We start from the raw sequence: 14149 nt of genomic DNA on the forward strand, positions 1-14149 counted from the left end.
TGTTTTAGGCCCATATCATAGTTTTAACATAAGAGAAACATTTGAATCAAAACTCTGGAACGTACAAAAAACAAAAGCTAAAACAAAAGCAAAAACAAAAAGAGGAAAAAACGCTCGCATTTCACCTGCAGCATCAAAGAAACATATGACCCAGTCCGATCCAGCACTGTTCAGGTAAAACAAGGGAAAGGCAACACCAATTGAAGTTAATGAGCCAGAAGTAAATTGAAATGCTGCATTTGGGACATTCAAATATCGAAACCAATGGTAAACAGCAACTGTGAAGAAGAAGAGGAGAAAGTGGAAAAATGCTTAGGGCAGGCCCCGAAGACAATCGTGAGCGAGCCGAGATGTTCCTTTCTGCTATTTTGATTACTCTTTCTTTTTTTTATATGAAAAGTTCATTTCATTCATCCACAATATGGAGGCCCTCACTGAGGAAACGAGCCTGGAAGGCACGCATGACCAATCGTCCGACACCTCTCTTGAGGAAATTGTCCCGGAAACGAACCCGATGGTCCAAGACGAGCAGCTAGGCGTCCAGCGATGCCTTTGAGGACATTGAGGTGTATCCCACCCCCTCTCTTTTCCTTATCGTTATTAATGCGTTTAATATTTTGGAATTGTCAAGGTGCCGGTAGTGGTGGTTTTATTAGAACGGCCAAGGAATACATTCGTGAGGAACGACCCGATGTAATGATGTTGGCCGAGCCGCGTATCAGCGGAACCAAAGCTGATCGTGTTTGTCGCAAATTTGCGGAGTTCTCATGTAAGAGAATAGAGGCTCAGGGATTCTCGAGAGGTATATGGGTGTGGTGGAACTCGCTGAATGTGAACATCACTGTCATCGACCGACATCCCCAAGCTTTTCACCTCAAGGTCACCCAAGGACGGCATGAGTGGTACCTAACAGTGATCTATGCTTGTCCGAGGGTGGCACCTAGGTGTGATCTGTGGCAATTTCTTGCGGACACTGCCACTGCGGTTCACGGGCCGTGGGCGGTGATTGGTGATTTTAACGAAATTGTGGATGCTTCGGAGAAACAAGGGGGAGCTCCATTCGATCCAAATCCGGCGGCCAAGTTTCGGGAGGCTCTTGACTGAGCGGGCCTTATGGACTTGGGAAGCACTGGGCCCCGCTATACTTGGAGAAGAGGTATACACGGCACCTATGAGAGAGTCTTCAAGAGACTCGATCGCGTTGTGTGTAATGCTGACTGGCGGCTCCTTTATCCTGAAGCTGGACTACGAGTATTGCCCAGGATCAAGTCGGATCATCATCCTATCCGATTGCTAACCGATGGCCAGCCGAGAGTGATCCAGGGGAGTCGGCCATTCCGTTATCTTGCAGCATGGAATGAGCATCCGGATTTTAATCGTTTACTATCCTCGACATGGGACAACACTCTAGAGCTGCCAAGTAATCTTCAGACCTTCCGGGATCATGTACAACTATGGAACAAAGAGGTGTTTGGACACATTCTTGGGCGGAAAAGACGGCTTCTCGCACGGCTTCAAGGGGTCCAACGAGCAATCCACACCCGGCCACACAGACATTTGAGGGAGCTAGAGGAATCCCTCTCAAAAGACCTCGAAGATATCTTGGCACAGAAGGAGATACTTTGGTTCCAAAAATCACGAACAGAGTGGGTTAATTCGGGGGACCGAAACACCAAATACTTCCACACTAAAGCTGTAGCGAAGCGCCGAAAAATTCGAATTGAGACGCTTTTAGACTCGGATGGGAGATGGATCACAGACACCACAGACCTTGCAGCCCTTGCCACGAGGCACCTCCGTACGCTGTTCACCGACGACCGAGACGTAGCCTGCCCACACCTCCCCACTCGGTTTAGGCCGGACTTAGTAGCAGACATACAGTCATTGTCCCGACCAACCTCAGTTGCAGAAGTGTGTGCGGCCTTATTCTCTATGGGGTCGTACAAAGCCCCGGGACTGGATGGATTTCATGCTATATTTTACCAGTCTAATTGGGAGACGGTTTGGCCTTCCGTTTTTGAGTTTATCAGAAAGATCTTAGATAAGGTGAAGATGTTGCATTGGTAAATGAGACACTGCTTGTTCTAATTCCCAAGCTCAAGAATCCAGAGTCTATTCACCATTTTCGTCCTATGTAATGTCTCGTACAAATTGGTGACGAAGGTAATAGCAAACCGGCTATCCATCTCTCACCTAATGTTTGCTGACGATCTCCTTCTATTCGCTATTGTGTCGGTTGATCAGATGCGGTTGGTATGCGATGTGCTAGAACGTTTTTGTCAGGCATCTGGAGAGAAAGTTAGTGCAACCAAGACCTCCATTTTTTTCTCTAGGAATGTTGTAATGGAAGACCGAGAGGCCATTTGTCGAGTTAGTTCCTTTGCTGCCACAAATACACTAGGAAGCTACCTTGGGGTTCAGCTAGTACATGGGAGAGTGTCCAAAGAGCACTTTAGCCAGATTATCCACCAAGTGCAAGCACGGTTGAATGGGTGGGCCTCGAAGTCACTCTCGATGGCCGGGAGGATTACACTTGCCAAGTCCGTTATCCAAGCAATGCCATCGTACGCTATGCACACGATGCAGCTCCCAGTTTTGGTAAGCAAAGAGATTCAACGGCTATGTCGTGACTTTGTCTGGGGACATTCAACGAACCAACGGAAACTCCATTTGGTGAAGTGGGTAACTATTGTCCAGCCGACCAAGTGCGGTGGACTGGGGCTGCGGGACATGCCCCTCTTTAACACGGCAATTCTCGCTAAAAGGGGTTGGGGATTCCTGACCAGAAGGTCGGCTCTGTGGGTGCAAGTCCTCCAGGGCAAGTATGGTGATAGGTCGAATTCTTCATTGACACTATCCTATAAACCGACGGACTCCTGGCAGTGGAGGGGCATTGCTAAGGCATGGAACCTGGTAGCAGGAGGGGCGGTATGGAGCGTAAGGAACGGTGAAGGAGTGCGGTTTTGGGAGGATCGTTGGATTCGAGGGGCTGAGCCTCTACTGCATGCAGCAACCACCACCATCGATACTGCTGCTGTGGGCTCGCGAGTCCGTGAGTACGTAGCTACGAATACAGGTGGATGGGATTGGAGCAAGTTTGAGCACATGATCGATCATTCGACGCTCCTGAGGGTGGCGGCGCAACAACCGCCGGTTCCTGAGCTGGGAGACGACTATATCTCTTGGGCACTTGAACCCTCGGGCATATTCTCGGTGAAAACAGCTTATTCCTTGCTTGCAGAACCATTTTGGAGTATGGAAGAGCCTATTTGGCGACTGGTATGGCAATGGCGAGGCCCCCAAAGGATTCGAATATTTTTGTGGCTTGTGGCTCATGAGAAACTACTGACAAATAGCCTGCGAGTATCACGACATCTAGCAGTCTCAGGGCTGTGCGACTTCTGCTCCTCTACTGCAGAAATAATCCTACATGTGCTAAGGGACTGTCCAGGTACACGCTCAGCATGGTACAGACTAGTCCCGAGGAATATTCGTGATCGATTTTTCTCAGAACCCCTTAAGCCTTGGTTGACGTTGAATCTGGGGAGTTGTGACGAGAAGTGGTCAACTCTGTTTGGTGTGGCATGCTGGTTGTTATGGGGATGGCGTAAATGGCCTCTTCGAACAGGACTTCGTTCGACCGAGGGATGAAGTTCGAGCTATTCGTGCAACAGCGCACAACTTCGAACACGCAAGGGATCTGCGGTCCAACACCTCTCAGCCGAGGAGGGAGTGGAGGTGGATTCAATGGAGGCGGCCTCCCCCAGGGTGGGTTAAGGTCAATACAGACGGTGCATCGCGAGGTAATCCGGGAATTGCAGGGGCTGGAGGTCTACTACGGAATGATGATGGGCACTGGATTTGTGGATTTTTGCACAATGTCGGCTTTGCAACCTCGACGACAGCTGAACTCTAGGGTGCTCTGGTGGGACTACAGTTGGCTTGGGACCGTGGCTACCGGCACGTAGTCTTGGAACTCGACTCCCAAGTGATTCAGCGACTGCTATCGGATGGTTCTACCCACAATCAATGTCTCGAACCGCTAGTGAGCAGCATTAGCGATATTCTCCACCGTGACTGGCATGTAGAAGTTAGTCATACGTACCGCGAGGGAACACATGCGCTGATTGGATGGCTCGATGGGTGGTTTCCTTCTCATTGGGTTCACATTTCTTAGTTGCTCCCCCAATTGGTCTTCACGCTCTCCTTGAGGGCGATCTTGCAGGGGCTTCCTTACCCCGTTTTTGTGTAGCGTAGTTTCTTTTTGTAAGGGCTTTCGCCCTCCACTATCACCAAAAAAAAAAAAAGGGAGATGAACATAGATAGAACAATATATATGTTAAAAAAAAAACCCACCAGAACACATAACACGATACTACACTACACAATACTAAGAAGCTGATCAGCCCGTACAATCAATAGATCTACCGACATACATACAGGCTGCGGATTCCGAGACAGATCTACCGACATAATTAATAAGCTATTTTGATTACTTGCTTGCTGGATTGATTGATATTTACAGTTATCCTTCAATAAATATAACGGACGAGCAATGTCGCTCAAAGCAGATGAAATTATTATTGTCTGCGTACAAAGAAGACGATGGCATGGGTGATGGATTCTCACTATGCTTCTTACCAGAGCCCCTATTCCATTTCCACCGCATACTCTCCTTATTGCCCCTCCGAGAAGTCATCAAGGTGGTTGTGGTGTGTAAGTCATGGGCTCGGGCATGCTCTTCTTTCCCGACCCTCAATTTCCACTTCGACGAGTTTGTTGGCAAGGACAACCACTGGGAAGCTCGAACACAAGTCACCAACCCCGGTGATCATGACAAGGCTTGAAAGAATGAGAGGGTTCATCGACAGAACCATGATGAGATATCAAGAGCAGCGGTTAAAGATAGACAAGTTCAATTTCCATTATTACGCATATTGCCTTCAGGAGGCCTCCAATGGTTTTGTCCAACTGGTTAACAAGTGGATCGGTATTGCCCTCGATAACAATGTCCAAGAGATAAGCGTTGTCGTTCTTGGTCAATATTTTAGCCCTTCGACGCGCTTCAATATTTTGGAAAGGATTCTCTCCGCCCTGTCTGTTCACTCCTTGAAATTAGTGGGCATGAGTTTGGCTCTTTCCTCCTTTCTGGATGCATCATTGAACCTCAACTCACTGCGGTCGCACACCCTTGAAGATTTCCCCATGGATGACCATTTCTTCAAGAGGCTCGTGAGTGCATGCCACTCGCTGGAGTTTCTTTCTCTTAGAAACTGCAGAGGTCTAAGTGAAATCCGGGTTTCTGGTCTTCGTAATACCAAGATAGTGCGTCTTCTGACATTTCATTGTCCTAGACTAGTCGAAATAGAAGCCTCGATTCTAGAAAGCTTTCAAACAACTGCTTTCTATGTACAAAATCCCATATGGTTGCTGTGAATCAAAGTCCAAATCTGAAGAGCTTACTGTTGGCGGATCTTTTAATGACCAATGAATGGTTTGGGGAATTCCTCTCCAGGTTCTCGGTGCTGGAAGACTTGACTATGGACTACTGCCACTCATTGAGGAGGATCAGGATTTTAAACCCCTCGATTAAGAGAATAGATATCATCCACTGCCCAGAATTGATCGATATCAATCTTGAGACTCCAGAGCTAACGCATGCACTTCGCCCTCAACATAGCCGGCGGTTTGCTGCTGCCTTCCATATGGATGGAGAATTCCCCGTGTAGAAAGTCCAGGGCCTATCTATTAATTTGCTCCTCCGATCAGGTTGAACCCAGTTGGTCTTGTGACAAGCTAAGGGAGTTCCTTGTGAGGTCCTACGACATTTTTTAAGTATATCTGTTTGGAAGTACACACCCCGGTATGCAGATAGACGTAAAATTCTTCTCTGGGGTTCCATTTGTTTGCTGCATTTTATTCTTTAATTAGTTTCTTGTCTGATATCTTCCTCTTGTCTTCAGGATTTCTGTTTTTAACTTCATACAGGGAAGATCAATAACAATTATCAATGTTTGGCTTCATTGGCATGCAATCGGAGGTAGTTAATATGTTCTTATTTTTGTGGATCACTCATGTAGGGCATTTGAAGCAATAAATATATCCTCTTTATTTTGGTGGATCACTCATTAAGGTGCCCAAAGAAATCGACCCGAGTAATGTAAATGGCTTACTTTTGAGTCGTCACCCTACTACCATCACTGCTGTTGCAGGTTTGCCAGAGGGACATTTCTTAGAGGTACGTTACGTACACTCATTTCCTTAATTCCCCATTCTTAAGATTGAACATGAAATCTTGAAATCATGAAACCATCTTAGATACATATATGCTTCTTGTGGTTTGATTGTGAACACCAGTTCTTCTGCGAGAAAGTTGCGGAAAGAGAAGCTCAACCAAACTGGCATAATGGCTCCGGTGATGTCAATTGTTGGCCGAATCAACTGAAAGATGCGAGGATCGAAATAGTCACCGAAAGCAATTACAAAGGAACTATAGGAGGTTACAGACAAACAAGATGGATCAAGTGATGAAGCGTAGATGCTCACTGGAATAACTATTCAATTTTAGGGTTGAACGTTCTATAGTCTCCGGATGAATTATAATGATATTTAGATAATTTAGACTATTTTATTGCACTGGCTAATGGTTGGGACCGGCCTCTTTTGTTTAACTTAGCCTTCTTACAAGACATGTTTTGGCCAGCCAGCTTGAGCATCATATGTTCGACCCAAAAAATTCGGTGCGAATGAAATCAACATTGTGAGGACATAAAAAAGATGTGTCCAATCGATATATATATAGATATATATATATATATATATATATATATAAATTGGAGTTGTAATGGGTCAAGACAGATGGCCTCTCAACACTCGGTTGTTCAATAGAATTTTCTTGATTTTTTAAATTTCATCAAAAGGCAAGTTTTTAAATTTTTTAAAATATCGGGAAAAACAATGTCGTATATCACTGTTTTCATACTGCAGTACAAATTCAAAACATTTCCTTGTACAACACGAAAAAAGTTTTCATCGCACGGCATGCCGTCCATATTCTATCAAGAAAATGGCGGGAATGCTGACACGTCGGCTTGATTTGGGGATTTTTGAAACAAATAACAACTTAAAGGCAAAAACAAATAAAATATAATTTAAAAATTAAAAATATGCTGGGATTAGAGGAAGAGGTGGGGCAACCCCGTCAGACACACACCCCTCGATCGAGATTACCGGTTGGCTCAAACCATGCCGGCAGCCCCGATCAAGGGTTGGGTGGCTGATAGGGCCGCCCACCCCTTCCCACCCCCTCCCCCCTCGATCAGGGTCGCTGGTGTGGCTGAGCCAACCAGTGACCCCAATTGAGGGGTGGGTGGTCGATGGGGATGCCCCCGACATCCCCGCTGGGATCCTTCAATTTGGGGGAGTTAGGGCCGCACTCGTTGGCCACCCAACCTTCTATGGGGGTCGCCTATCAGTTTAGACCACGCTAATGACCTCGATCGAGGGGTAGGTAGGCGATAAAGGCGCCTATAAACCCCCAAATTTAAGGGACCCCAGCTGCTGGGATCCCTCAAATTGGGTGGTTAGGGGCAGCCCTGTCAGCCACCCACCCCTTTATTGGGATCGCCGACGTGGTTTGAGCCGACCGACGACCCTAATCAAAGGGTGGGTGATCGGCGAGGCCGCCTCAACTGCCTCTTACGATCCCAAATAGGATTTTTTTAAAAAAAATTTAACTTATATTTTATTTGCTTATACTCCTAAGTTGTTGTTTGTTGCAAAACTCCCCCCAAAAAAGTTGTCATGTCAGTGTTTTGTCCATTTCTTGATGTAATATGGATGGCATACTGAACGATGAAATTCCTTTTCATGTTGTATAAGGAAATCATCTGAATTTGTGATGCATCATGAAAAAAGTTAAAAAACCGTACTGTACTGTGCTATTTTCACGAAAAAAAAAATTATTTTCTAGCTTTTCTTAGATTTCGTTTAAAAAGAATTTTTAAATTTTTTATTAAAAATTCAAAACATATAAATTTGTAGGATAATTTATTATTTTCTTAGTTTTTGAGCACTTTTAGAAAAAAATGAATTTTTTTCATTTTAATTTTAATTTTAAAATATATAAATATAGACTTGTGGGACTGTTCGTTATTTCCTCGAATTTTTGGGCTTTGGTTAAGAAAACGAATATTTTAATTTTTTAGAATATATATATAGATTATGAAACCAAGACATTATTTTCTCATTTGTTGAATTTTCTAAATCTGGAGTACCTTATGAAATATTCGGATAAAACAGATGACGAAGATTATATTTACTTCTCAAAAAATAAATACAATCATATTTTCATATATGTAATATGTTATATATTTACTTCTCAAAAAATAAACAAAATCATATTCTTATAGATATAATATGTTATATATATACTTTAGATAAGATAAACCTGATGATATTTATTTATATACTTTTTTATATTATAAATGGAGTATATTCAGTATAATATTTTGTTAACAGCGGATGTACCGCAGAGAAAGTCAGGCTCTGAAAAGTATTACTACGGCACAAGAGTTCTTCAATTTTTTTTGCACACATGTGAGTTTATTTTAGTATGTGTACATCTACAATTGGACTTTTGAAGGTGTTTTCCAAATTTTACTTTTCTCGCACATAAACTTTCGTAGAATTTTTTTATTCTTTAATTTTTTTATGCGATTAACATATTTACGCTATGTAATACCATATGGATCTTGAGTATGTTGAAAAGAAATATATAAATATATATATATATATATATATAGCCGTGGATGGATTCATGTTTTTAATTTTTCATACGTGAGAACAATGTCTAATTTTTCATAACTTATATCAATTTCTCTTTTCTTACATAATTTTTTCTTATCTTATTTGTGTATTAAATTACCACTAATCGTATATATTTAATAATTTATTGTAATTGATTGTAAATTATTAATTTTTCGGTGATCATAAATTACTATTTTCAATTACTTATAAAATGTATTTTATAAGTGAAAAAGAAGATCAAGTTTTATAAGGATATCTGCACGGCCTATGTGAAACACGGACACCTCTCGTTATATTTTTTTTCCTTAAAAAAAGAGAGACAAAAAGCAACGAGGATCATCTTGAAATCCAGAAAAAGTTGAGGGGAATGATTGAAACGAGACTCTACTTTTGGGCCAAAAGATTAGTTCACAGTCACACTTACAGACACGCAATAGCCGAGCCATGCTAATAAGCATAAGCTCTGATGGCCAGCAGCTCCCCCTTCTTCCTTCTTCTGGTTCGGGATTAGCAGGAAGAGCAGAGCAACCGTACTCGACCTCGGCTTCACTCCGCTGAGCCATAACAAACTCCGCCATGCTCCGCCTCCTCCACCCCTTCGCATGGCTTCTTCCTCAACGAGCCCGCCTTCCCTTCACCGAAGCCTTCCCCTCATCACCTCCGGTTTCCACCTTCAATCTCTCAACTACTCATTCAGGAACCAGCGGAAGCTCATCGTCCATTTACACCGCCAGAGCAAGTGGGGGGCAAGGTTCCAGCAGTACCCAGAACTTGAAGAGAGAGGAGAGCGGAGGAATTTACGATTTCGGTGAAGATGAAGACGAAGAAGGGGAAGAGGATGAATTCTCGTCGAGGAGTGGATTTAAAGGGAGAGAGGATGAGCGGAATTACGACAAAGATCCTGAGTTTGCGGACATCCTTGGGAGCTGTCTCGACGACCCACAGAAAGCTCTGACCAAAGTAAAGTTCCAAGTCTCCATTTTTACTGTTCTTTGTCGAATTGGTCTAAGCTTCTTTGTTTGGTTTTCTTGGTAAAATTGAGTGATATTTCATCGATGAGAAGTTACTTGGACCGGTTATGGTTGTTGCTTGCTCGTCGATTGATACTATGAAATGCTTAGGCGGCAATGGTAACGAAGAAACAGAGCCCTTTTTAAAATGTGGATACAGAAGTGAATGCTATCTCTGTTCATTCACATGAAATGTACCATTAACTGGCGGTTCATTACACAAGTAGTATTATTTCATTCGGGATGTCCGTGTAATCCTGAAATGGATCCTACATTGATGGTTACTGTTGTGCTTGAAGGATGAGTTGTTCCTGCTTGTTTAATAAGTTCAGAGATCTTGCAGATGGAGGATAGATTGAGAAAGAAGAGGAACAAGATATTGCATGCTAAGACTGGTTCGGCATTACCCATGAAAGTGAAGTTCAACAAGTAAGTCAAGAGGCAACATATCATGACCTTAACAATCACACTTCTCAAACAAGCTTTAATTACTCTACATCCAAGCTCCACTTTTTGGCTTCTGTGAAGTCCACACCTGGTTACGGAAATCTATTGCTGTACAAGTATATTGTAGTTTTGAATCTTATGTTAGCATGTCTTGAACCTTGAGCTGTTAGGTTGTAATGATGTTTTCTCTACAGGAGAAAATACAAAACGAATGGCATCTTTAAGGACTCCTTTTATGGCCTTATATAAGTATGAGCTATATGTCACGTGCTTGATCGAGTAATTGTAACTTTTAGATCATATAAGAATTGCAAAGTTCACATCTTTCTCTTGATAAGACTTTGTGAAGTGGGGATCATCTGTTACAATGCCTTTCCTGATGTATCCATTAACTTGGGAATTACAGATTTGATTTCTCAAACTCGTACATTTGGTTCGAATTCTACAATGCTCTGATGGAAAAGGATATTTCCTTAATTTGTGATGTAAGTCTTCCCATTATTTTTCTTTATGGAATCCGTTTCTTTTCTTGTACTGACTTGTTAATCTGATTTTTCATTCCAGACAATCCGATCTTGGCACATTGTCGGCCGTCTTGGTGGCTGCAATTCCATGAATATGCAAGTAATTAATCTTTCTTCTATCAAACTTCTTTGCATTACTCAAATGTCTTCATTTTTCGAATTCTGTTGGGCTATTTGCTTTATGGTTCCTCTGAAAGTAGGAAGTCATTTATTTTCTTTCCACTTGAATTCCGCAGCTGTCGCAGTCTTCTCTGGACAAAAGACCAAATTATGATGCCATTCAGGGGGCAAATGTAACACCGACCACATTTTACAACATTGGGGACCTTGAGATTCAAGACAACCTTGCACGCATATGGTATAAAAGTTTCAGGCTTAATTTATCTAATATAGCATGTCAAGGATTATGTTAAATTTATTGTACATCACAATCGCAGTTGTAGATCCTCCTGAGATATTAGACTTTCTCCATCTTTGTGCAGGGTTGATATTGGGACCAGTGAACCGTTGCTACTTGATGTTTTGATAAATGCGTTGATCCAAATGAGCTCAGAGTAAGCTCTCAATGTGCTTTGTGTTTCAATTATATCTTTATTTTCTTTGGGTTCCCAGTTTCAAATAGTAAACTGAAATCACGCAAGAAAAACTGGTTCAATACTAAATTTTTTTTCGCTTTCGTACTACAGTTATGTTGGAATAAAGCAGCTGGTGTTTGGTGGATCTGAGTTTGAGACGTGGAAGGAGAACCTGACTTCAGAAGATGCAGGCTACAGCACTCACAAGATTTAGTGGGATTTACTGATGAGTTAGGAAGGACAAATGAAAATCAATGTAGGATAGTTTAGCTTCATGCTGTGTCTTTTATAGGCTTGCCGTGTCACCGGAAATGATGTTCTACTTGGAGGAACCCAGGTGTGAAAGTGAGTAAAATCGCGGAAAGAAGGTCAAAGGAGACTCAAGAAGAGCAAAAGGTCTTGCATTGGTGTATTCTCATGATTTGGTCAATGTTTTATCTTTGTAAAACAATTTCTCAAGATATAAGATGCATCATATTTATAGCGATTATTTATATGAATAATTGGTGGCTAATTACTCTGCTATGGGCAGGCAAATCTATAAATTTTGGCTCCGACACCAATCAGAGGGCGTTTGGTCTAGTGGTATGATTCTCGCTTTGGGTGCGAGAGGTCCCGAGTTCGATTCTCGGAACGCCCCATTTGTTGATAGTTATCTTTTTGTTCTTGTCTGTTGTCCCCCGAGTTCGATTCTCGGAAGATTAGTTAGTTATCTTTTTGTTCTTGTCTGTTGTCCCACTCAAATCGAAACAATGCCGAAGATTTTGATACATTGTGAAATCTTCTTTTTACCCAAAAAAAAAAAAAATCGAGATTGTGTTAAAATCTTCTTGTTTTCCTTAAACATCAAGAAGAATCGGCCCCGGTTGCTTACACTGAAGTAGAGATTTTATAGGACAAGACTTATTGAACTATTTGGATTGAACATGCAAATAATGAAGTCTGCTATATCACAAAGAGAACTGCACTCTCACAAGTGAATCTACAGATTCACCCACTATACAATCTTTATCTTGACAAAATCCGTGCTGCAATAATGTATTCTGACCAGTCAGTCCATCCTCCTGACGACATGATGGTGAAAAACAAACCAAACTTTCACAAAACCCGGCTTAACCACCAATTGTGTTGCAGTCTTGCCGGCTTCAATCTCGCAACTGCAATCCCATAAGTTCTTCCTCGAACCATAAGGTGAGGAGAGGCTTCCCACACATATATATATTACTTTACTTCACATAAATAAGTTCTTTCTCACAACAATATGGTGAGAAAAGGCTTCACATATACATATAGCACTTCACCTTCACTTGAGTACCTGAGATTGAACGACTATCTCCCACCCAGAAGGATTGAATGCCGCCTCGTCAACTTCCTCCCAACTCCCCAATTTCCACCTCACCAGTGAATAATGACTGCTCAACCTCAGTATAGCGTTTTTAACCAACTTCGGATCATCATCCTCATGCACGGGGATCGTGAGCTCCCTCAAATTGCTGCTTTTGCTCAATAAGGATGAAATGAACGACTCTGTGATGTTAATCTCAGATATTGCCCAACAAGCTCTTCAAGCCTGCTGGTCTTGTTTCAATACCGATCTTCCTGTCCTATATAGCTCAGAACCAGAGCTCGAGATCTAACCAAGCCCGGGGGCCCACTGTCAGGGTAGTCATGCTAGGGAAACTCTCAAACAGCATATGAGGGTCAGTTTTTGCAGTCATAATTCCCCCAGTATTTGAGTCTCTGGTCCACTGTGAGTTCACGGTCAGATTCTCGACTGCTTCAGCACATGAAAAGGCCTCCATAAGGCTGCATAGATTCGGAGAGCTTAGCTGTAGACTTCTGAGATTACTAAGACAGCCCACTTCATATGAATTTTGCTTGGACAATGGAGAGGTTGAAATCAGGGGCTTCAAGGACGAGAGGACTTGGCTTTATGCACCTCAATTTGAGTTTTTCAAGGTTTGGAGCAAAGATGGAGAGAGTGAGGAGAACATTCGAGACGGTCCATTGACAGGAGTTAAAATGCAAGAGCTGGATCCTCGGATCCTTGAGCCCTCCAACACCTAATAAATTCAGAACTTGCAGAGAAGGAAAGCAAGTGTTGATCTTGTTCAAGTCTTCATCGTCGAGTCTTATGAACTCAAGACACTCGTGAGCTTTGGCAGTGGAGTGAGGCCGTCTACTGAGAGCCAGGCATTCTTCAGCTCGAGTTTCAGAAGGTTGCAGCCTGCAGCACACTTGAAAAGAATTAAGAAAATTCCAGGATCAAGATGATGGTTAATAAAAACAGAGACATCTGAAACGGAAAAATAGAATGCCCAGTGATGAATTGTTGAACAGAAACGTTGTAAGTCTCTAATTTTCTCACAGAAACCACTTAAATTGAAATTCCAGCAAAACGTTTTACGTGGTGACTTCTCATCAGACCCCATAAACCCGTCAGAAGCCTTCATATAGCCTCATTTACAACAGAATAAGTCAGATCGCATCAAAATTTTGGAACATTACCCGTAAGTGCATCAAAAAGTTCCGTTTCCTCTCGGAACCAAAAGGTACTAGACGTCATTCCCTCATCCAAATAGAGGGAATCGGGAAACACAGAATAACAGCAAACCAGCTATCAAATGCGATAAACCGAGATACCTGTTAGCACAATATTCAATGATTCTTTTCTCTGCAAGCATTACGATGTCATATCAGTGGACAACTTCTCCATGAACTGAACACACTTTACCCCTTAAAAATAAGCTATTAAGTGTTCAAAATGGTACCTAGTCACCGTGAC

The 14149-nt window shown here is 42.5% G+C and overlaps 2 protein-coding genes and 1 non-coding gene across 3 annotated transcripts; 2 read left to right on the top strand and 1 right to left on the bottom strand.

Annotated features, from left to right (window-relative positions):
* Positions 1 to 9257: 9257 nt before the first annotated feature.
* Positions 9258 to 11879, top strand: LOC116193499. Its single transcript, XM_031522221.1, has 7 exons — positions 9258 to 9768; positions 10162 to 10247; positions 10672 to 10750; positions 10830 to 10889; positions 11026 to 11147; positions 11272 to 11343; positions 11476 to 11879. The coding sequence occupies exons 1-7, from the start codon at positions 9385 to 9387 to the stop codon at positions 11576 to 11578; spliced, it is 906 nt and encodes a 301-aa protein (XP_031378081.1). The 5' UTR covers positions 9258 to 9384; the 3' UTR covers positions 11579 to 11879.
* Positions 11880 to 11932: 53 nt separating this feature from the next.
* TRNAP-UGG lies at positions 11933 to 12004 on the top strand. The gene has a single exon. It is a non-coding gene; the product is annotated as a tRNA-Pro (tRNA).
* A 310-nt stretch (positions 12005 to 12314) lies between these two features.
* LOC116193676 (F-box/LRR-repeat protein At4g29420) lies at positions 12315 to 13930 on the bottom strand. Its single transcript, XM_031522418.1, is given in 6 exon segments — positions 12315 to 12428; positions 12680 to 12857; positions 12985 to 13229; positions 13231 to 13514; positions 13517 to 13591; positions 13873 to 13930. Coding segments are annotated over 6 exon segments (954 nt in total).
* Positions 13931 to 14149: the final 219 nt, after the last annotated feature.

Source organism: Punica granatum, chromosome 2 (assembly GCF_007655135.1).
Source record: "Punica granatum isolate Tunisia-2019 chromosome 2, ASM765513v2, whole genome shotgun sequence".
NCBI classification, from domain to species: domain Eukaryota; kingdom Viridiplantae; phylum Streptophyta; class Magnoliopsida; order Myrtales; family Lythraceae; genus Punica; species Punica granatum.

Bases quoted from the DNA above. Each gene is read 5' to 3' on its own strand.
- LOC116193499 (XM_031522221.1), top strand. From the start codon at position 9,385: ATGCTCCGCCTCCTCCACCCCTTCGCATGGCTTCTTCCTCAACGAGCC. The intron at 10,890-11,025 runs GTAATTAATCTT...TGAATTCCGCAG, and splicing joins GCAATTCCATGAATATGCAA to CTGTCGCAGTCTTCTCTGGA. The intron at 11,344-11,475 runs GTAAGCTCTCAA...TTCGTACTACAG, and splicing joins TTGATCCAAATGAGCTCAGA to TTATGTTGGAATAAAGCAGC.